Raw genomic sequence first — 23267 nt, 5'->3', positions numbered from 1 at the left:
ATGTGTTGGGTCTTCAGGTGCAAGTGAGAAGAGAAGTTGAGAATCTAGGAGGCATTTGGGTTACAGCGCAGCTTTAGCTTAACTTGGTTTGAGAGCAAAAGATGACACTCAGATGGCACCTTCAGAGACAGAGTCACCTGGTAAAGTGTGGCCCAGTCCCACTGCCCTGAAGGATGCCAGGCTGCTTCAGAAGTCTGAGAAAGACAGCTTTGCCCAAAGGAAGATGGCAATGCAACCTATTTCCAGCAGATGGCAGAAGCTTCCTTTACATTCTCTCAAAGCCTTTGGAATGCAAACAGGAAGTGAACATGCCTGAATTTAAGACTGATCAAGTCTTCTGTTCTCTCTCCTGTCCTTTCCTTCCATGACAACACTTGGCCAACACACTAAATTCTCAGCTAGCAGCATCACACAGACAGAAAGCAATGACTCCAAATTACATAGTGGCTAACCAGATCCTTCACCATCAAGGACAGCCAGATCCTTACCAATGCCATCCCTGTCTCAGCCAGCCAAGGAGCAACCTGAGCAATCATGCCTTAGCAACCTCCTCCCACCGGCATCCCACTGGTTAATACCTGCAGCAGCAGGCAGGTGACCAAGAACTGCCTGCAGGAGTGAGGGAAAACAGCTTTTTGGTAAAACAAACAGCAGGACTATCAAGTATGAGATAATTGTTAGGGGAAATATGACCAGCTCTCACATCTTTTAATATACCTAGCACTTTATCTGTATTGATCTGCTTCTGCTAAAGAGGAAATTCAGAGTTTATCTACCTGTCTGTGCAATCAAGTGTGTTGCTGGACCTATCGGCAAATTACAGGAGCCCCACCAGGACCATGCCTTTTAGTTTCTAATTTCCGCACCCATGGCAAACATGAATAATCAGCAGAGTTAATCAACACTTGATCTCTCAGGCGCTGTGCGTGTCCAATATCCTGAAACTGGAACGGCAAGCAGACAACAGGAATTCCCAACTCTTGTAGGGAGGATGTTCGATATCAGACACCCAATAATGCAAATCATTTACCAGTCAGAGAGAGGGGACAGGACTACCCCGGGGCATTAAAGTCAGGAAGACAACATGAGCAGATCATTCTAAAAGCCACACCAACAGCCGATCCTGAGGCCAGCGAGGCTAGAAGGGTAAGTGCTCTGAGGAACTACTTTAAAAGTCGACTTACTCATAGAACGTTGTCCATCCTGTTTCATCACTCTTGGTGGCCAGGAGGCCAGTGTTCCCATCATAGGTCATGAGGCCAAGTTCCAAGTTCTGCGTGGACACGACTTTGAGACCTCCGTTGGTGCCCACCGTGAGGGTGATGATCTGGTTGTCGGGCATGAGCAGATGGCGGGGCGTGCCACTGCTGTCCCGACGGATCTTCAGGGAATTTCCGTTGTTGTCAATCAGCTCAGTGACATCGTTGTCAGCACTGTATGTGAAGTTGTACAAGTACTCCCCCGTCACCAGGCTCACGGTGTACTGGTGGATACCCTCGGCATTGAAGACGTATAACTCCTGTTCCCCGGGGGAGGCAGCTTCATACTGGTTAAAAGCATTCAGAACAGGCTTGTTCTTGCTGACCGCCCTGATCCGAATATTCCCAAGGTCTGCGATGTAGATGGTACCGTCAGGAGCTACAGCTAAGGATGATGGGGAATTCAAGATGGCGTCAGTCGCGTAGGCATCGTCTCCTGAGTAGCAGTTGCAATTGACATCGTTTTTGCAGTCACAGTCAGAGGCTGCGCCTGCTAACAGGCAGATCTCCCCATTGGTTGTTACCTGGCGTAGTCGGTTAATCTTCTTCTCATCTGTCTCGGTGATGTAGAGGACCCCAGTGTGAGAGATGGCGATGGCGCTGGCTGACTCCAGGGCAGAGTGAATGGCTAGTTTGCTAAGCGAGTAGTCAATGCCAGGAACCTGGCAGTGCATGGGGCGTCCTGCGATGATGCTGACTTGATGGTTCTCGGTGATGCGAAGGATGACGTTGTTCTCCAGAACGTACAGGGAGTTGTCCATGGGGTTGACGGCAAGGTCTGTTGGCCACTCCAGGCGAACCTATGGATGATACAGCACCAAATTCAAGGACAGCCTCTAACACGCTCAATGTTTACCTGTGCAGGGCACTTCTACTGATTTTATGCAACTGGGGGGAAAATACTTTTTTTCCCTAACACAGTGTAGAAGTGCCCATCATGGAACCACTTGCTCACTGTCCATGCTGGGCATGATGGAGAACAAGAGACTGTGGAACAGATATCTTCTGTGGCATCACCTGCTGGGGTGAGAGTAGGTCACCAGTTCTACCCACAATGCTCTTTGCAGCCCCGGATGATTGGGCCAGGGTTGGATTTACCACACATAGCTGGACAGGTAGTTCATAGCTCAAGGGCTAGTGTAACGTAGTCCCTGCTCTGCTCACCAAGCCATGGGCCTGAGGAGGCTATGTTCACTTAGAGGAGGTACCTTGATCTAATTTACAACAAGGAGCCATGCAGTTTAGAAGGGGTCCCTGCCCCAAGGGCAGCCAATGCACAGGCTGGCCAGTGAACTACAACCTGAATGTTTGCTTGAAAAAGTAAACTGGATAAAACACTTCCCTTCTCTGCAGAATCTGAAATGAAAACCTTCGGAATCAGTGGTCAGTTGGTTGAGGAATTTGAGCTGAAAGTAATGAGGTTGACTGAGGGTGGAGAAGACCCTTTTGGAAGACTAAGCACAGACTCAGGTTGAGGACCCTTATATTCAAGTCCCATTTCGGTAAATCAACTATACTTCAATAATTTTTTTTTTTAAGTATATAGTCCTTTTTCTCCTGTTGTACATTTGAGTGAGCTTCTGTTCTCTGCTAATGAAAGAGCCCAGACTAAAAGACTATCACTTGGGGGAATATCACAGAGGGATCTGCTCATTTACAACCTCACAAAGTGAAGGTTTATATAGTGAGGATGCAATTGCTTCAGATTAACAGGGAAGTTCTGATTGACACGTATGGTATGTTCTCAAACCCACGATAATGATGGAGAAGAGAGGTAATTACACAGTAATGCCTACCCTATAATCTGCCACGGCTGGAGCATGTCACCAGCTCCATGCTTCTGAGCGGAATTCCCCTCTCCCTTTCTCCTATTTCTCTCTCACGCCTGTCTCACATGTCCCATTCCATCTTACTGTCCAGTTCATTTCAAACCTTCTGCAGACAAACCTGGGATCTGTATCTCTTCCTCCCACTCCACTTCCAACACAAAGAGAACCCGGGTGAGACGTTCAGGCTCAGAATCAGGTGTGGCACAGTGATGAGAAATGAGAGGGAAGAGAGAAAGAGAGAGTCCCACCTGGGCCACGTCCATGCTGGAGTCACAGCTCAAGGGCCGGACGGCGGTGAGGTCGTTGGAGCCTAGCAAGGTGGAGATGATTCCATTCTGGTCGACCTTGCGGATCATGGTGGCGTCGACAAAGTACATGAGTCCATTCTTGTCAACTGCAATACCTGAGTGGAGGAAACAGCAGGAGTGTGTCTCTTGGCAAGGGACAAGGCTGCTGGGGTGGTGGTGGTAGTGGAGATGCCCTACTAGGCATTATCTTCTTGGATGAGGAACCTGACTAGACAGCACACTCAAGAGTCGTTTAAGGTGACACCCTTTCTCATGGGCACTGTGCTGAGATCTGGCTAATTCCTGGGGTATTGGCTATTTCACTGTCCAAGTGAAGAAAGAACCTTGGGCTGCAAATGAACCAAGGCTGCGAATGAATGAATGGGGAGATCATTTTGCATCTGCTCTCTTTTAGAAAAGAGCTATTTCCCAAGTTCACTGCTTGAAAAATTATTGGTAGTAAATTACTGGAATACCCTTCACAACTGATTGCCACACTAAGGTTGAGAAACAGTGACTCTTGCAGTCTCAAACTCCTAATTCAAAATATACCCTCCAGGAAGTATTCCCAGTTAAGCCGTGACTCCACTCGGCACATTGCTATTCTGGGGGAATGCTGGTTCTAGCACTCCCTTGGTAAGAGGCAGACAGCAGCTTTATTTCTTCTGCATTTTCACCCCAGTGCCCAAGCCCAAGGCTCCCCATCTTTAATCTACACTGCTGTGTGCTTTCAGCTTAGCTAAAAATGCTAACAAGGATCGGACCTTCCAGTGACGGTCCTTAACCTTCAGCATCTTTAGTCCTTTTCAAATAGAGATCCCTCAGAGCCAAGAACCCCTCCTTGCCAATCCCAGTCCCTTGGAAATTATACCGATTCTTAATTGCTACCATTATGTGGTATTTGTAAAATGTCAGGTACTGTTTGGACTTTATATACACTGCTATCTAACAGGAACAGCTGGGAGTGGTTGGAGGCTCCCCGCACTGGGCTCTGTTCTGTCTCCAGCCCACACAGCTGGCCTTTGGGCTCACACAGCGGACATTTCCTTCTGACTCTCTGTGACTGGCAGCAATCTCTAGGGGCAAGCGACTGCACTTTCCACCTGTAGCCTATGTGGGAGATGAAGTTTACTTCAGATAAAGAAATACTTCTTAAACAACACTCACCCACCCACCAAAGCCATCTATCAGAGTTAAATGATCCTAGGAGAAGCTGGGTTTGGGACTGCCAGGGCTGAGCTCACTTCCAGCATGAAGGGAGCCGGGTGTGCGGGGAGCTCTCTCTGGGGTGGGGCTTTGTTGCTGGGTAGCCTTTACCTCGCGGGCTCATCAGGGTGGCATCCACAGCCTTGCCTCCGTCCCCGCAGCGGGCTTCGTCAAAGGGCAAGCACTGCTCGCCTGTCCCCGCCACGACTTCTGAGTTCCCAGCCAGGTCTTTGGCTCCACTCAGAGACTTGACTCGGTAGATTCGCCGACTGTTGGTGTCAGACACGAAGAGAGAGCCGGACACGGGGTCCACCGCCAGGTAGTACTTGTGTGCCGGGTTGTTGCTTCAGGAGAAGAAGCACAAAGAGGAGTGAGATGGCGCCATGCAGCTGGCCTCCTGGGTCAGAGAGATGACAAAACATCCCACCTCTAACCACCTCTGCTGTCTATTGGGTTGGCCAAAGAGGTCTCTGGGTTTTTCCATAAGATGATATGGAAACACCTGAACCAGTTTTTGGTCCAACCCAATACTTTAGTGAACTGGAAAGAATATAATCTCGTAAGTTAGTGTTCTAACATATCATGGCTCTGAGCTATTTCTGCTTGGGCTTAAGCTCCTCATGCTATCAGAGAATTCATCACTTCCCATCATGCTAAAATACCACCGCTTCATTTAGCCGGTGTGAAAAATCCCACTCTGATCCTGCTTTTGTGATTGTGTTTTGTGGGCACTGGTCTTCTTTACTTCCCCTGTGGGTTTTCTCTGTTCTCAAGTGGGACTGAGGACCACTTCCATGAGACAATGTCCTCTTTCTGATCTCTGCTCCCTCAGTGACTCCAAGGTACCAGATCACGAAGACTGGGGTAACCTTGAGTCTTCCTAACTTTGTGATGGGCAGCTCCTTGCAGCCATCTCAAGTCCTCAACCTCAGATCTTCTCTACTGTTCTTCAGTGTGAATACAAACAAAGTTGGTATTTTGTGTGATGACCTGTGATATCTTGCTGTATCATGTTCAGAATCTAAATTATAAAGGAAGGAGATGCAGTTTTCAAATATTGGGTAACAGTGAGATCTGGGGGTTTCCCTGGTGGCTCAGTGGTAAAGAATCCACCTGCAATACAGAAGATGTGGGTCTGATCTCTGGGTGGGGAAGATGCCCGGAAAAGGGAATGGCAACCCAGTCCAATATCCTTGCCTGGGAAATCCCATGGTCAGAGGAATTGGGGGCTACAGTCCATAGTTACAAGAGCTGGACACGACTAAGCAACTAAACTACCACCAACCAATAGTGAGGTCACAGGTGTGCCCCAGAAGCTGCCAGGACCCTAAGTCACACTGGGACAGAAGTACCTCCATGTGGAGGTGATGTATCAGGAGAGCATGAAGCCTCAGAGACCTGGATCTCTTTCTCTGCTGTGCGTCCCGCTCTCCTATGGGTAAGATCTGTAAACTTGGCTCAGAACTAAGACTTAGGAAACTCTAAATTCAACTCGAACTCAGCCGGGGACCTTAAGGAAGACTTTTGGCCACAGTGGGTCCTAGATTCCTTATCGGGGGTAATGAAGAACTTGAATCAGAGCATCACTCATGTTCCTTTTGGCTCAAGCCCTACATTTTTGTCCCTCTTCAGTGTGCGTCACTGGTTGGAGGTTGTAACAGAATGGGTCCTCATGTTATTCCCACACGGGTTATTAGCATCACTGTCCCTAGGATACAGGTGGCAGATGTCTCTCTGTCTTAGGTTTCGGTGCCACAGGTCATTTTTTCCCCCAGTTGTTCTGCATCTGTAATTTGGAATTATGGGAAGAGAGGCGCTGGAAAAGGTGAGGCAAAGATGAGGGCAATGAAGGTGTTGGATACATCTGTCCTGTAGACATTAGCTGGTAAATTACTAATTAAAACACCACCACTTGGGTTCTTTACTGATTTAAGTAAGAAAAGAACTAGAAAGCTATTTTAAAGAACAGTTTATGCATCGATACCATCTTAATTCCAGCTTCTCCTCAGGTGGCTGTTAAGACCCATAACTGAACCAGAAGTCAAGGGCTTTCTAAAATTCCAGCCTAGATGATGAGTCTGGGAGAGGAGGCTACCTGGAGTCCTTGCCTTCCTTCATTATTCCTTTTATTTATTATTTATTTTTGGCTATTAAGTCTTAAGAGACCATACAGGCCAAACAAATAAGAGCAGAAAGGGGAAAACTCACGCCGGTTTTTAATTAGATGCTGCACTTTGTTACTGGCCTTGGAGGAGCTGATGCCATCCTCAGAAGAACAGGGCATTGCATGCTTGTGCCTATCTTATGAATAGGAATAATTAATTCTGGACTTCCTAGGGAGCCCAATTCAAGGAGGCTTTTCAAAGTTTCTGGCAGAAGAGCAGCCAGCTGAGGGTGTGGGGTCAGTTCCTACTGGGAGCCCCTTCTTCCCCACGGTCTCATACACATTCCAATTGAGATGCTTACAGAGGAGCCCAGGTAGATGGGCAGCCATGCCTTCACACTGGGGCTCTGGTGAAGGTCAAAGGGAGTATGGAAATTTGAGGGGGTGTCCTTCCACAGTGTTGGTGCTTTTTAAAAAATGTGGACCAATTGGGGCGTCTATAACTAGCCAATTTTGGCGGTGCTTGAGATGGAGGAGGCAGAGGACTCCCACATATGGCTTTTACACTGACTTTGATGATCTTACACAACTTAACTCTACTGTTTGCCCGTGTGTGCGCTCAGTCACTCAGTCATGCCCGACTCTTTGCAACCCTACGGACTGTAGCCCGCCAGGCTCCCCTGTCCATGGGATTTCCCAGGCAACAATACTGGACTGGGTTGCCATTTCCTCCTCTAGGGGATCTTCCCAACCCAGGGATCGAACCTGCATCTTCTGCATCTCCTGCATTGGCAGGAGGATTCTATACCACTGAGCCACCTGGGAAGTCCCACTCTTAACTTGATTTTGACCTGACGTGATGCAGAAGCTTCTGCCAACATTTCATTTCAAGGAGTGAGGAGAAGAATTCCCTTGAGTATTAAAATGCATTTTTTCTTCTCCTCTTCCAAGTAAAAATAAGGTCACTTTTCTGATGTTCTAGTGCAACCCAAAGGTTTCCTAACTTTGTAACAGGAAGCTCCTCGAAGCACTATGCATGTAGATATGAACTGTACCAGTACGGTTTTGAGTAATAATCTCAGAGCAGCTGAATGACAAAGGGTGTTTAGACAAAAAGTACTTGGTCCACACCCTTCATACTACTTAAAAGTGATTGAATTTTATGAAAATTCCCAGTGCATCTGACTGTTGGATTCATTTTGACCAGCAGATTGGCAATTAACTTGTTTTTTTTTTTAAGTGACCATACATTCAGGGGAAAAAAATCATTAATGAGTTGAAAATGAGTTTTTGACCCGTTTCCAGTTCATTAAAGCTTTTGTGAACCCAGTCCAGCATTTACAAAAGCCAGAAGTTTGCCTCAACTGTTTAGCCCAATTATGGACCGCAATGAGCAGTCGGGGTAAAAGTTCGCTGAGGGTTCATTATCTCACACTTGCATCTTCCGGAAATTCTAATTACTGTCAGCTTATTTGGTTCTTTTTTGACTGCATTTCATAATTGCTAAAGCTTATCATATCCACAACACACAATTAGCACATAAAAAAGTTACTATATTTGGCACATAAAAATATACAACATTACACAAGAAAGCACAAAAACAAAACGCAAACACAAGGAAGCAAACGAACCATATCAAATTATATGGGAAAGAGTTCTTCATCTTACCTATGTTTAAACTCTTTATTTCTTTATAGAAAGAAAACAGAAGGAAAAAGAACAAACAGTTAGCAGAAGAATTGATGATAAAGGAAACATAACATTTTCGTTTCTTGTATGAAGGGCCCCCCTCAAAGGCAGCCTGTTTTTTCCCTTCTAGCTGACAGCTCCGACTACAATTACAGAAATGAGTCCTCTACATACAAATAAGTTCCCTTCCAAGAGCTTGTTTGTAAGTCCGATTTGTTAGTAAAGTCCGACAAAGTTAGTCTTGGTACCCAACTAACACAATCGGCTATATAGTTCTGTGCTGTAATAGGTTTCTAATACTGTTCACACAACTGAACATAAATAACAAACACACAAAATGAAGAAACCATTTTTAATGTTACAGTACAGTACCTTGAAAAGTACACTAGTTCAACAGCTGGTCTACAGGGAGTGGCATTAAGTGAACAGGCAAGAAGAGTGTGGAAGAAGGGAGAAGAGGTGGGAGATGGCAGAGCTGAAGGATCATTAGCAGTAGGAGATGGAGGGCAAGCTGCCACTTCACTTATGCCTTAGGTGACTGGACCAGGGTACAGTTTGCATCTTTGAAAGCTTGCAACTTGAAGGTTCATATGTATTTGGGAAGCTAGTTTTAGATTCTTCCCAGCCACTGGAAAATCTAAACAAGAATGCTTAAATTCTCTGACCAGCAGTGTGGCTTTACGTGACCCAGGGGAAACAGCCTAATGCACGGATGGCACAGAGGTGACCTCTTGGGTGCCAACACATATCTGCTGATACTGGCTGCTGGGAGGGTGGGAGGGGAGGATTCTGAAGCCACATTCAAGCCCGTCTACAGCACAGAGTGCTGCAGTCATCTGGGACATCTGCCTTGGGTGTGGGAGGGAGCCTGTGTCACCTACTTGCCATTGGTGCATCAGAGGATCAGGGAGAGAGGGACTCTGCCCCCAGGAGAGAGCCCCTGCCCCAGACAATTGCATTTGCCAAACACTGCTGAGACCCTGAGAGTCTCAACTATTTCCTCACCCCGCTCCATGTCTCCTCCCCATCCTACACGCATGTGTGTGCCCCCTGCCTAACATGCACTCTTCCTTACAGATAACACTCAGCAGTGAAACTCACAGGTGATGCTATCCTCTCATAGTCGGAGCCAAAGACTCCAGTGAACATTCTTTTTCAGAAAGCTAGTGAAAGTTTTGCTTCTTTTTTCTTTTAAAAGTGAACATACAGGGACTTTCCAGTGGCTAAGACTCTGAGCTCCTAATCCGAGGGCTCGAGTTCCATCCCTGGTCAGGGAACTAGATCCCACATGCCTCAACTAAAGATACCACATGCCACCATGAAGATAGAAGACCCCACCTGCCATAACCAAGACCTGGTACAGCCAAGTTAAAAAAAAATCGTAAAAAAAAGAGAATAAAAATACATGTCAAGTTCAACAGAAAAGCAGCTGAATCTTAACAGCATTAAGGAGAAGAGGAGAGAGACTAGGGCCTCAAATAGAGAAGTACTCCCCATTTCTGAGATGTCCTGGCCACTGTGGAAGGAACCCCTGACCTCTCTTTCCCTTCCAGCTAAGGGAGGAGGCTTCAGGGAAGGAACGAAGAAGGCTGAATGCCCTGATTCCTGTCTGGGTGCAGCTCAGGCCTTTGCCAGGGGCCATCATTAGTGGTGGGTTTGCACAGGGATTACATTTTTATATTTTATTCCAACATGTTAGTTTTTGCAAAAAAAAAAAAAAGTTAATTAAATGATGCTGATAACTCTTGAGCTCTGACTGACATAGTGCAATTTAAGATTCATTCTGCAAAGCCTGGTGTGTCAGGGTGGCAGCCGGGAATTCTCGCATCTATTTTATATTGCTTAATGAAAGTGAAATGTTATCTGCCACCAGTGGTAGTCATATTTGGCTCTTAATTATTACAATATCAATTCCACTTTTTTAAAGTTAAGATTTTGTGAAAAGACTGGTTGGGATTTGGGTCTGTAGACCTGACCTACTTCTTTGCTACGAACATCTGCTTTAAGTTGATTAATATAACATCTATGTTGGGGGAAAGAAGGCAGTGGGGACTCAGTCACTGAGACTGCAGAGTCCGAATGATCGTATGGATCTGAGTTTTGGACAAAGGCTGAGGTCATGGCTGTTCCAGTCCAGGGCCATTAGCAAAGTGGGTGTTTAGGAGCAACAAACCCAAATAACAGCACCACTGAGTCAATCTCCGTACATGTGTGTAGGTGCCCTACTTACAAGGGATAGGCCTAGTCTTTGGGTCCATGGCCTCAGGCCACCAACCTTGAGGAAAGGGTTGTCTCCGATTCAAGAACTGAGATGGATTAGTTCTCCACACTGTGGAGTTTCAGTGACTCCCCTGCAGAGTCTTCAGGGTCCCTCCAAGCCTTCTCCGCTCATCTCAGGGATCTCTCGGAGGCTGTCTCGTGATTTCTGTGTGTGCTTATCTTCCTTGATCCATCAGCAACGGAAGTGAGTGAGTAAATCTGGACATGACTGACTTGTCTCTGTGTGGCTGATTTTTAGTAGAGATCCCTGGAGAGAGGCAGGGCTGGAAAAATGGGTTCTTGAGTAGAGGAAGGAAGCAATGGGCTGCTTCCCATCATGCTGGAAGACCTGCCTTGGATGAAGTCCAGTCTCTCATGTTCTGCTGAGAATCACAAAGCTGCCATCGGTGGAGACTGCAGTCTCTTTCTATTCCAATCTATCACTCTGTGGCATAGAACAGGGTGGATGTGGGGTAGCCAGAGTTTTTGTTTACATGTATTACTTCTTAAAAACAGTGAGTTGGGATACATTTAGTTTAATTTAGGGGGATGTGCTTCTGTGGCTCATACACAGTCCTTCACTGTCTTTTAAATGACAGTGGTATTCATGGCTTTAAGGAATGCTGCTGCCCTGTCATACTAACTCACCTAACATCATTATAGGAATTAGAATGTCCAGCAGAGAAGTCATATATCGTGGAAGTGCAATGGTTAATTAACAACAAACTTTAGGTTATTTGTCTGGATTTTGTTATGTCTGCACTAATTGCCAGCTTTTCTAAATTTGTCATTTGTTTTGGGTTCTTTTCTTATTTTAAATGGTAGACAGTTTCATTCTAAAATTGCATGAAGATTCAGACCCCATGAAACCTGGATCTGTCCTTGGTAAAAAGAGCTTTGAAAACAGTGCCAAGAACTGTCTAAAATTTTGTGGCAATATTGTTGTCATTGTTACTCTGAGTAGGTGCTGTGTTATATTTTGTTTTCTGATCTCCATGTTTATACGCTGTCTACACAGAGAAAGCATTACCCCCCTGGCTATAATCTCATTCTTCTCCCTAACTTTCTATGTTGGCATGAAGCAGGGTCTATTGGAGGTGAACTCTCAGGCAAAGCTGGCCTTTGGTGAAGCCTCCTTTCAATTTCTGCTGCCCTTATCCACTTTCCTAGGTTTCTGCATTCTGGCATCTCTTCCCTCTCCAGCACTCACACACCTGGGCAGGACAATCCCCTCCCCTAAACATCTTCCCTAGTTCAGTGGTACTGCTGACCGGCCCCCACCAGCATCATCAGAATCTCAGCATGAGGAAGTGCTTTAGTTGGAAAAAAGCATAGCTCATATCACAGTATAATCTAATAATGGGAAAAAGAAAGAAATCTTAGAATTGCAAACATGAAGGAAAGTGTGAGATTCTTATGTTTATGGAAAAGGGCTAAGTCAAGAAAAGGCAGAGAGACACTGATCCATCCGTTATCATTTCCTGCCTCATACTGGGGTTCAGGTCCAGAGATATTCTCAAACTGGGAAGACAGGAAAGCTTGTTTGTTGATAGAACTTCACCCCAAGATGTGAGTGACTGACAGATATACTCTACTCCACAGGGCTTGGGTTTTCTAAGAACCACCTGAAGAGGATAATTGTTGTAAGAAGGGAAATAAGCTCCCAGAGGCAGGTTATCAGGCTTTTTGGAGATGTGGGTATTGAAAATGTCTTGAATGCTGGTGGAATTAGAGCAGGCAGGTGATAACTGGTTTATATAAGAAGAAGGCTTCTTCTAGCATCAATTCTTCAAGTGTGTAGAGCTCTGCCCCTATTTGGGATAGGCAAAGAAGAAGTGAGGGACAAGGAGAATGAACACTGAAATAAAATTAGGGTTTGGAGGCTCAGCTCTGGGACGGGCACCAACTCCCAAAATTGGATAATTCGGCTGCCAACTCACAATAGAGAAAAGACAGAAGCACGACAGGTCTCTCCCCATCGCCCCTCCCTTTGCTGGTTACTGTTTTGAAGAGAGGGGATTGACAGCCCTTTGTTTTCAGGTATGTGGTGGGAAGCAAAGAAGAATCAAACCAGTGTTCTTGTTAAAGCTTAACTTCTAATCGTCTGGATACCTGGCTGATGAAATAAGAGCAAGTCTAAAGGTGGTTACAAAGGAAAAAAAAAAAAAAATCACACAGCTGTCAAGGGAAATTGACAGTTACACTCCCTCCAGCTGTCTTCAATGTTACCACGTGGGCCCTTAACTTGTGCCATTGATGTTGTGGCCCCTGCAACTTGAGAGATGTGGAATCAGGGACAAACTCCAACCAAAGGGAGGATGCTGGGCTTTATCCACTCTAACTCAAGGAGCACGTCTCAAGCCCCTCCTGTGGGCCAGGCACCTCTCTGGGCATCAAGGGGCAAAGATGGCAAAGGTGCTGGCTCTATAGATGTTCACAGCCCGGGGCCCTGCAGACTTGCAGAAATAGCTGAAAACCATGACAGTCCCATGGAGTTGCCTTTGTGGAAGATGAGAGTTAAATGGCTCAGAGGAGGGAGAGAATTGTTTCTGCTGGGGAGACCAGGCTTCACGGAAGAGGAGGCCTTCAAACTCCTTCTCTAAAGGGGGACCTGATGCAGGAGATGAGGCGGAGAAGGCCTTTTAAGTGGAGCAGGCAGCACAAGTCAAGGCGTGGAGGCGGGGAAGTGGCAGGCAGGTGCTGACGGGGCTCCGAGCAGGAGACGCAGAGACAGAGGAGCAGGGGCCAGATGCTAGGTGCAGACATGCAGCCCCTCAGAACTGGCCCAGCGCTCGCCCCGCTGCCTTCCCGGCCTCCTCTCCCGGCTCTCCACTGCCCACAGGATGCCTGTGAAGAAGAGGTTCTGCTAGAATAACAAAGGGAATAAACAGCTTGGGAAAGGGACCCGGCTGGGGAGCGCTAAGAAAGTGGCGTGTCTCACTGTCAGCGTGACCTCCTGAAGACTATCCAGCCTCTTCCATTTTGCCTCGCCCTTCCTCTCACTGATTATCTTATGGTCATTACACCCTCTGCCCCATGGCCCCCGCCCGCCCCACCGTGTTTCTGTGATGGTTGGTTGTTGGCTCTTCTAGAACACTCAGCTTGAACTGCTTTTCCTCTCCCAGCTGCCCATATCTCGTCCTCGAATGGGTGCTCTTTAAGCCTGGGCTTCATCCCTTTTGGGACCCAGCTCAGGGTCTGGCTCACCCTATGCTCAGTAAACGCCTCCAGGATCCCCGATCATTGTATCACTGAGAGCGTCACCTTCTTGGGGTGGAGCTGGGTTGTATTCTCTTCTTCTCCCCACTCCCCACAAGTGCCTGGCGTAGTCTCAGCCCCCCAGGACACCAGCAACACTTGCTGGTGGTCAGAGCACTGATTTCCCCCTCAGAAGGGTCTCAGAGACACAAAATGCAGGGGCAGCCTGTGGCTTCTTCCGAGTCCTTCATTTGGCAGCTGAGGCTGCCTCAGAGAATACCACCGCCCACTTGGCTGCTCAGATCAAAATCTTAGCATGACCTTTGATTCTTTTCTCTCTCTCTGGTTCTCCCCACCCCAATTTCTGAAAATAGTCTACTGACATTTCCAATGAGATTTATCCTGAAAATGTATCTCAACTGGAAGCTCCCCATCCCCCTGGCTACCACCCTAGCCCATGATGTCAGTGCCACCATCACTGAAATCCTGGACAATCGCTACAGTCTCTTCCTCACCTGATACCCAGAGTCATCTGTAAGAAAACGCAAATCAGATCATATCAGCGCCACCCCTCTTACTACTTCAACCTCTCATAGCTGTGCATTGCATAATGAAAAAGAATATAAAAAAGCATCTGTATGTATGTATAACTGAATCATGCCATTATACAGCAGAAATGAATACAACATGATACATCGCCCACCTTCAATAAAATAAATTAAAAAGAATATGATCCACACGTGTAGACATGGTCATTCCGACCTTGAAGCACTGGTCCCCTACCTACCTCTCTGCTCTCCTCTGAGACACTCTCCCCTGAGCTCCCCACCATCCTGGATTTCTGTCAATCCCATAAATAAGCATCAGTTATTTGCTGATACTGGGGCTTTTGCACAACGTTTCTCTGCCTGGGATGCTCTTCCCTAGTACACCACATAGCTAACCTCATCATTCATGTCCCGCCTCACGAATCACCTAATACAAGGGGTTTTTCTGAATACTTTATCTTATGTAGCTTTCTTCTTCCTCCTTCCCATCATCACAGTCCCTATTTCTCACCCTGTTAAGAGTTTCCTTAGAGCATCGAAGGCTACTTGAAAAAATTTTTAAAATTTGTCCACATTATTTAGTTTGAAGTTCCCTATCAGACCACCACCTTTGGCTGCCTGATGTGAAGAGCCGACACACTGGAAAAGACCCTGATGCTGGGAAAGATTGAAGGCAGGAGGAGAAGGGGACGGCAGAGGATGAGATGGTTGGATGGTATCATGGACTCAGTGGACATGATTTTGAGCAAACTCTGGGAGGTGATGGACAGGAAAGCCTGGCATGCTGCAGTCCATGGGGTCGCAAAGAGTCGGACACAACTTAGTGGCTGAACAACAACAACAGACCACCAACGGGACAGCTAGGGCTTTGCTTTTTCCATGTTTTTTTTTTTTTTTTTTCCCCTGCTTCACCAGACAGTCCTGCACATGTATATATTCACCAAGTATTTGTTGAATGAATTTTCCCCCTTGTTTACAGACTGCATTTCTCCCTCTACTTATAGATGGATTCCTCTCTGGGTTTGAGGACCTGGAATCAACTTTCCCCAAAAGAGAGTTTCGAAGAGCTTTTGTCTGCACAGGGACCTGGAATTTAGACTCAGGAGGAATCCTCTGGGGTGGCTGGAATTTACCTAGCAATGCCTATGCAGTAATTCTAAGTCAGATCCTAATAAATGTGCAAAGATCTAGAAAATTCACAGAGAGTTAACACACAGAAGTGCTCAATAGAAATGTTTGAATTAATGAATGAACGTTAGTGATTCTCAAACTTCGATGCATATCAGAATTTTCTACAGAGCCTGTCAAAGAGAGAGACACCTTGACGTTGCTCTAGACTTACTGAACCATTTCTCTGGGGGTGGACTCTGGAAATCTGCATTTTTAAGACGCGCCACTTTAGAAACCAGGGAAAAGGACCATCAGCTTAGAGTAGTGGTTCTTTCACTGCTGGGTATGTATCAGATTCTCTCATGGAGGTTCTATAAAATATAGCTACCCAGGTCCCACCACCAGCACAATGTCTGAAGGCTTTCGCCTTGGCCGTAAGGTAGGTGTCAACAACTGTATTAAATACACGGGTAGTGTTTTATCGCTACACCAAGGATTTTCCTCAATCCTTACTTGATCCTAGGCCTCGGTTATCAAACCTCAGCCCATCACACCGAGTGTGTATCCTCTGGAGAACTCCACACGTGGCCACCATTTACCCAGGGCAGTTTTGTAGCGGCGGGAGCCATAGCGTCAAAGCAGGTTTTCTATGCTGTCACTCACCGTAACTCCAAGATGCTGGTCACGTTTCGAGAGGGAAAGATGCGTCGGATGTAATTGAAGTCGCCAACGAAGAGGCTCCCGTCGACTCCAACAGCCAGGGCGACTGGGGCGAGCAGCTTGTTTCCTTCAGCAAGGCCGTTGCAGCTGGGACAGGAGATGCTCCGCCGGCGGCCGTTGCCCATGATGCTGGTGATGATGGCGGGCTGCTGCGTCAGGAACTGGTTCTCCCCAGTGCCCTTGTGCAGGATTCCTGGGCGGGGTGGGGGGGGGGCAGTAAATTGGGATGGTTACTGCAGCCCTCCGGGGTGGACATGTCTATCAACTTACTGAGGATGGGTGAAAGTGACAGAGGGAAGAGAAACAGTAGGAAACGTCAACTGTGGGGAGGTCCCCAATTTCCTCCCAGTGCTGACAGCACTGCAACAGGATGGGTAAGCCCCAAGGCCATGGTCCGGGCTAAGAAAACATTTGCAGAGATAATTGAAGAAGAATCGTGAGCGACACTAAGATGCATGGTCTGGGAAAACCAGCTCTACAGTGTTTGACATTTCAAAGGAGAAGGTGGAAAAACCTATGAGTATTTTGGGCACTTGATGAAAAATAGATGCAAGAAGGGGATGGTGCTTTCGCTTAAATGTCAAGGCTGGAGAGAAGGTTCCAGAGGCAAGACTAGGTTGTATTCAGGAAAAGGAGATGTGCTCACAAACTACTTTTTTTTTTTTTTTTTGGATGTAGGCCATTTTTAAAGTCTATTGAATTTGTTATAACATTGCTTCTGTTTTATGTCTTTTTTTTTTTGGCACCAAGGCATGTTGGATCTTAGCTCCCTGACCAGGGAACTGAGTTTGCATTGGAAGGTGAAGTCTTAACCATTGGATCACCAGGGAGGTCTCCCACATACCACTTTTAACATTGAGGATATGGTGTTTGTCCAGGGACCAGCCACCGAGGTTGGAAGGGTCCAGCTCAAATCCCTGAAGGAGGGCTGTCCTTTTCTCCCACAGGATGAGACTGGGGCAGGTCTCGTATTCAAAGCCGACGGACACTGAAAGATACAAGGGGGTGGGGCAGAGTGGGAGATGAGAGAGTTTACTTGATTACTCCAGAGCCCTCCAGCAGGAATAAGAATCTTGTGCTCACGGTAATACAGATTCAGTTCAAAAAACTCACTCAAGGAGGCAGGCTGATTGCTTTTCTCCTTGTGATTCCGTACAATATTAAATTCAAATTTCAAGCTGAACTCAACCTTGAAACTTTACACAGTAGTGGTCTGTGGGGATGGAAAGACCTTTCCAATGAACAGCCGGCTTTTCAAAAATGACCCCAGTGATGGAGAGGGAAGAGATGAATCATTTAAAAACTGAATACAACGCTCCTTTAGAGATGGACAGGAGACTGTTTCCCTCAGCCTGCTGCTCACGGCATGCGTTCTCTATATTCTGTGTTATTTATGTCCACTCACTAGGAGAAAGACCTATGGAAGCTTTGTGGCTCATTTATAAGGAGATTTTGGAGGCAACAGCTTGTGTTAGTTAAGGCACTTTGTACATTCACTCAGGATTCCAGAGGGTTCCAAGTGAGGCAGGCACGGGGACACAGCCTGCCAATTATGTGGCAATGCAGTGGGGAACCGAATCCAAAAACTATAAAAATCCTACACTTGCCACATGGACAAATAGGAGAGAGGGGCGGGAGATGAAGGACTTGAGTCCCAATTCTGTTACAGCTCACACTTCCTCGTGGTTCCATTTCCCCCATGTGTAAAACAGAGCAAGTGAAGCTTCAATTTCTGAGAGATGTCGTGAGGATAGATGAGACAAAACGCCGAGATGCCATACATTTTTAATTGGAGCGCTGCTTTAGAAATATGAGGCATTGTTATTATTGCTGTTCCTACTACATTAAATTCTTAACTATGTGTGTCACCTTAGGGGATTCTCCTCCGCTTCTTTTAAATCCTGAGATATAGGAGTGTCGAGATGAACGAAAGATACATTTTATCTTTTAAAAAAAAGCTCCATGTATTTCCTGGCTTGTCCTCTGAAAATTCTCAGAAACAATGACCAACTCAGTAGCAAAGAGAATTGCTAGTGCTTGGTCTGTGGCCTTGAAATATTATTTCTCATTAAAAGGAATCAGGGCTCCTTGAAGACATGGCTGGGGCAAGAAATGAGCAATAGAAGACCAGGCTATTTTATCAGACTACATAGGAAGGAAATAACATCTACTAGGGCAATGGCAAAAGAATTCGGGAATCAGCTTGAAGAGGCTTCTACTGACCAAAGATGAGACAATCTGACTATTAGGAAAGATAACTTCAAAGGATATATTAAGAGGTATTTCATTCTGTGAGTTTATAATGGTATTTAAAAAATGGACTTGCCACTGGTAGAGGATATTAGAGAGCCAACTTACAATGTTGAAAACTGGTAAACAAAGGGAAAGAATCAAGCATTTATCTTATTTAAACTGTACTTCAAATAACAAAGTAGTTAATGAGAAAGTATCTCTATAGAAAAGTATTCTAGCTAGTAAATAATAAAGAAGCAATGGCATTATTAGAATATCATTTTGTAATACCTAATGACCTAATGAATCTAGGTAATGAGCATCAATGCTGCAGAAAGCATAAAAGAATAGACAAGCTGACATTAGTCACCTCCTGACAGAAGATGAGCGCACCGCCTGTCTTTCTTAAAAAAAAAAAAAGAATAAAATACCTAGAAATAAATTTAACTAAGGACGCAGAAGACCTGTACACTGAAAACTCGAAGAAACTGATGAGACTAGAGAAGACACAAATAAATGGAGAGATACTCCATGCTCATGGATTAGAAGAATTAATATTCCAAAATGTCCATACAACCCAAAGAAAAGTACAGATTCAGTGCAATCCCAGTCAGTATTCTAGTGGTATTTTTCACAGAAAAAGAACAAACATTCTTAAAATATGCATGGAACCACAAAACCCTGAACAGTCAAAGCAATCTTGAAAAGAAGAACAAAGCTGGAGGCACCACACGCTCAGATTTCAAACTATATTACAAAGCTATATTTATCAAAACAGCATGGTGTTGGCATAAAAACAGACACAAAAATCAGTGGAATAGAATATAGAGTCCAGAAATAAACCTAAGCATACACAGTCAACTAATTTATGATGAAGGAGCCAAGAATATTTCAGTGGGCAAAGGATACTCTCTCCAATAAGTGGGCTGGGAAAGTTGGACAGTCACATGCAGAAAAAAAAAGAAACTGTACCACTCTATACTGAATCCATTTTAGATATTTTTAAATAAAAGGAAATAAAACCCCAGAAATGTATTAAATCTGTATGAAAAAATCAAAAAAAAAAAAAAAGAATACAAATGACAAATGTTGGTGAGGATGTGGAGAAGAGGAAGCCTTGTGCACTGTTGGTAGCAATGTAAACTGGTATAGCCATGGAAAACAGTATGGAGGTTTCTCAAAAAATTAAAATAAAACTACCATGTGATCCAACAATTCCACTTTTTGGTATTTACCCGGAGAAAACAAAAAGGTTACATTGTAGCATTATTTACAGTAACGAACATATAGAAACAACCAAGGTGTCCATCAACAAATGGATGGATAGAGATGATGTGGTATACAATCAATGAAATAGTATTCAGCCATGTAAAAGAATGAAGTCTTGCCATTGGTGACAACGCAAATGAACCTTGAGGGCATTATGTTAAGTGAAATATGTGAGACAAAGAAAGACATATCCTGTATAATCTCACCTATACGTGGGTCTAAAAATTTGTATAAATAGGAATATTACTTGCTCTAAATGCCTTAATGCTTTATCGTGATAAATAGTACATTTTTTTTGGTGAGATCTAACTAATCTTTTAAAAGTGTTCATGGGGTAAAGATGATCATAAGCAGAATAGAAAAATTAAAAACAAGCAAAAAACCAAGATCATGTACAGGTAACAAACTGGTGGCTGCCAGAGGCAAGGGCTGAAAGATGGAAGGAAATCAAAAGACAGAAACTTTCAGTTAAAAAATAAATGAGTCATGGGAATGTGAGGTACAGCACGGTGACTATAGTTGGTAATACCATATTGCACATTTGAAAGTTGCTGAGAGAGCAGATCTTAAAAGTTCTCATCACCAGGAAAAATTTTGGATGAATTTAAACTGTGGTTTGGAGACGACTCTTGAGAGTCCCTTGGACTGCAAGGAGATCCAACCAGTCCATTCTGAAGGAGATCAGCCCTGGGATTTCTTTGGAAGGAATGATGCTAAAGCTGAAGCTCCAGTACTTTGGCCACCTCATGCGAAGAGTTGACTCACTGGAAAAGACTTTGATGCTGGGAGGGATTGGGGGCAGGAGAAGAAGGGGACGACAGAGGATGAGATGGCTGGATGGCATCACTGACTCGATGGACGTGAGTCTGAGTGAACTCCGGGAGATGGTGATGGACAGGGAGGCCTGGCGTGCTGCGATTCATGGGGTTGCAAAGAGCTGGACATGACTGAGCGACTGAACCGAACTGAACTGATGGTGACAGATGTTCACTAGACCTATCGCAGTCATCATTTTGCAATATATACAAATATTGAATCATTATGTCATACGCCTGTTATATGTCAATTATATTTCAAAAAAGTTGGTATAGATAAAAAATCAAACCTGTACTTAGGAAGCCTTCAGGTTCAGCTATTGATTTACAGGAGATACAGAACAGTGGAATATGTTAAACAGCCACAGGTGTGCAACCAGAAAACAAACCAGGCTATGAGAAATACTATAGGCAAACAATAGTTTCTTCAACAAATACATCATAAAACAAAAATGAGCTAGAAGTGAAAGGAAAAACCATAGTTTAAAATAATTGAAGAGAAATCAACCAATCGCACAAGGCAGATCTCATAGTAAGCACAGGGAAATATCTACAGTAATTACACAAAAGAATATGATAAATAAGTCAAAGTCACTAATATCAAAGACAGCAAAAAAAGAAAGAAGGAACAATGGTTCACAGAAAAGCTAGAAAACAGGGGCTAAAATGACAATGCTAAGTCCCCACCTGCCAATAACTTATTTAAATGTAAACATTACAGTCTCCAATCAGAAGACATGAAATGGCCAGGTGAACAAATCAAACAAACAAGATTTAATGATATAATGCCTACTATAGGCTTAAGGCGGAGAAGGCAATGGCACCCCACTCCGGTACTCTTGCCTGGCAAATCCCATGCATAGAGGAGCCTAGTAGGCTGTAGTCCATGGGGTCGCTGGGAGTTGGACACAACTGAGCAACTTCACTTTCACTTTTCACTTTCGTGCATTGGAGAAGGAAATGGCAACCCACTCCAGTGTTCTTGCCTGGACAATCCCAGAGACGGGGGAGCCTGGTGGGCTGCCGTCTCTGGGGTCACACAGAGTTGGACACAACTGAAGCGACTTCGCAGCAGCAGCAGCAGCAGCAGCAGCAGCAGCAGCAGCAGCAGCAGCAGCAGCAGCAGCATAGGCTTAAGGACCCATATAGACTGAGAATGAAGGGGTGGAAAAATACATTTCAAGCTTTCAAGCAAGTGGTAAACCTCCCTACCCTGTCTCAAGCAAGGGTAGCTATATTTATATCAGATGAAATAGATTTTAAACTAAAAATGTTCAAAAGAGACAAAGATGATCACTATACAATTGTAAAGCAGTCAATACATTGAGAAGATATAACAATTATAAATATTTATTCACCCAACATTGCAGCATCTAAACATATAAAGCACAACTAATGAAGCTAAAAGGAGAAATAATACAGTAAAATTATGGATTTAATATCTCATTCTCAAAAATGGATAGATCACCCAAACAGAAAATCATAAAGGGGACAGCTGATTTGAACAACACTATAGGAATGATGCTGAAGCTGCAACTCCAATACTTTGGCCACCTCATGTGAAGAGTTGACTCACTGGAAAAGACTCTGATGCTGGGAGGGATTGGGGGCAGGAGAAGAAGGGGATGACAGGGGATGAGATGGCTGGATGGCATCACCAACTCGATGGGTGTGACTTTGAGTGAATTCCGGGAGATGGTGATGGACAGTGAGGCCTGGTATGCTGCGATTCATAGGGTTGCAAAGAGTCGGACACGACTGAGTGACTGAAATGAACTGAACTGAACTGAATTGATATACCAAATGGACCTATCACACATAGAACATTCTACCCAACAACACCAGAATACAGATTGTTCTCAAGGGTACAAGGAACATTTTAGGTCACATGTTAGGCCACAAAACAAGTCTTAGCAAATTCAGGAAGATTAAAATCATACCAAGTATCTTCTCTAACCACAGTGGCACGAACCTAGAAATCAATAACAAGAAAACTGGAAAATTAAAAAATACATGGAAATTAAAAATGCTCTCCTGAATAACCAACAGATCAAAGAAGAAATTAAAGGGGAAATAAAAAGAGACAGATTAAAATGGAAACACAAATACCAGAACTTCCAGGATGCATTAAAAGCAGTACTAAGAGGAAAGTTCACAGCAGTAAACACCTACATTAAGAAGGATCCCAAATAAACAACCTAATTCTATGTCTTAAGGAGTTAGAAAAAGGACAAACTGAATCCAAAGTTAGCAGAATAAAGGAACAAATAAAGACTAGTGTATAAATGAATAAAATAGAAAGCAGAAACACAATATAAAAGATTAACCAAAACAAGAGTCAGTTCTTTGAAAAGATAAATAAAACAGAACTCTTTAATAAGACTATGGAAAAAAGAGAAAAGACTCAAATCAACAAAATTAAAAATGAAGGACACATTATAATTTATACTGCAGTAATACAAAGGGTCATAAGAAGCTCTTCTGAATAACTACACACCAATAAACTGAACAATCTGGAAGAAATGGAAAAATTCTTAAAGGCATAACTTATCAAGACTGCATCAGGAAGAAACAGAAAATCTGAACAACCAATTACTAGTAAAGAGATGGAATCAGTAATCAAAAATCTCCCCATGAAGAGAGGCTTAGGACCAGATGGTCTCACTGGTGAACTTCTCTAAACACTTTATGAAGAATATACAGCAATCCTTTTCACATTGGAAACAATCAGAGTGTCCAATG

The 23267-nt window shown here is 44.5% G+C and overlaps 1 protein-coding gene across 9 annotated transcripts in view; it reads right to left on the bottom strand.

Moving 5' to 3' along the window:
• The window catches only part of TENM2 (teneurin transmembrane protein 2), a 1060439-nt gene that overhangs the window by 64243 nt on the left and 972929 nt on the right, over window positions 1-23267 (bottom strand). For 6 of the 9 annotated variants that reach the window (XM_068980696.1, XM_068980690.1, XM_068980691.1 and 3 more), the window contains 6 exons: window positions 17054-17197; window positions 16153-16402; window positions 8354-8374; window positions 4693-4925; window positions 3337-3491; window positions 1185-2059 (listed from right to left, as the gene is read on the bottom strand). In XM_068980696.1, the coding sequence (XP_068836797.1) occupies window positions 1185-2059; window positions 3337-3491; window positions 4693-4925; window positions 8354-8374; window positions 16153-16402; window positions 17054-17197 (1678 nt within the window). The remainder of the gene's footprint in view (window positions 1-1184; window positions 2060-3336; window positions 3492-4692; window positions 4926-8353; window positions 8375-16152; window positions 16403-17053; window positions 17198-23267) is intronic. The other 3 variants (XM_068980695.1, XM_068980697.1, XM_068980699.1) reach the window with 1 other exon arrangement.

Source organism: Capricornis sumatraensis, chromosome 9 (assembly GCF_032405125.1).
Source record: "Capricornis sumatraensis isolate serow.1 chromosome 9, serow.2, whole genome shotgun sequence".
Taxonomy (NCBI): Eukaryota; Metazoa; Chordata; class Mammalia; order Artiodactyla; family Bovidae; genus Capricornis; species Capricornis sumatraensis.
Note: the sequence above shows the minus strand (reverse complement) of the source record. Positions and strands in the feature narration are given on the sequence as shown.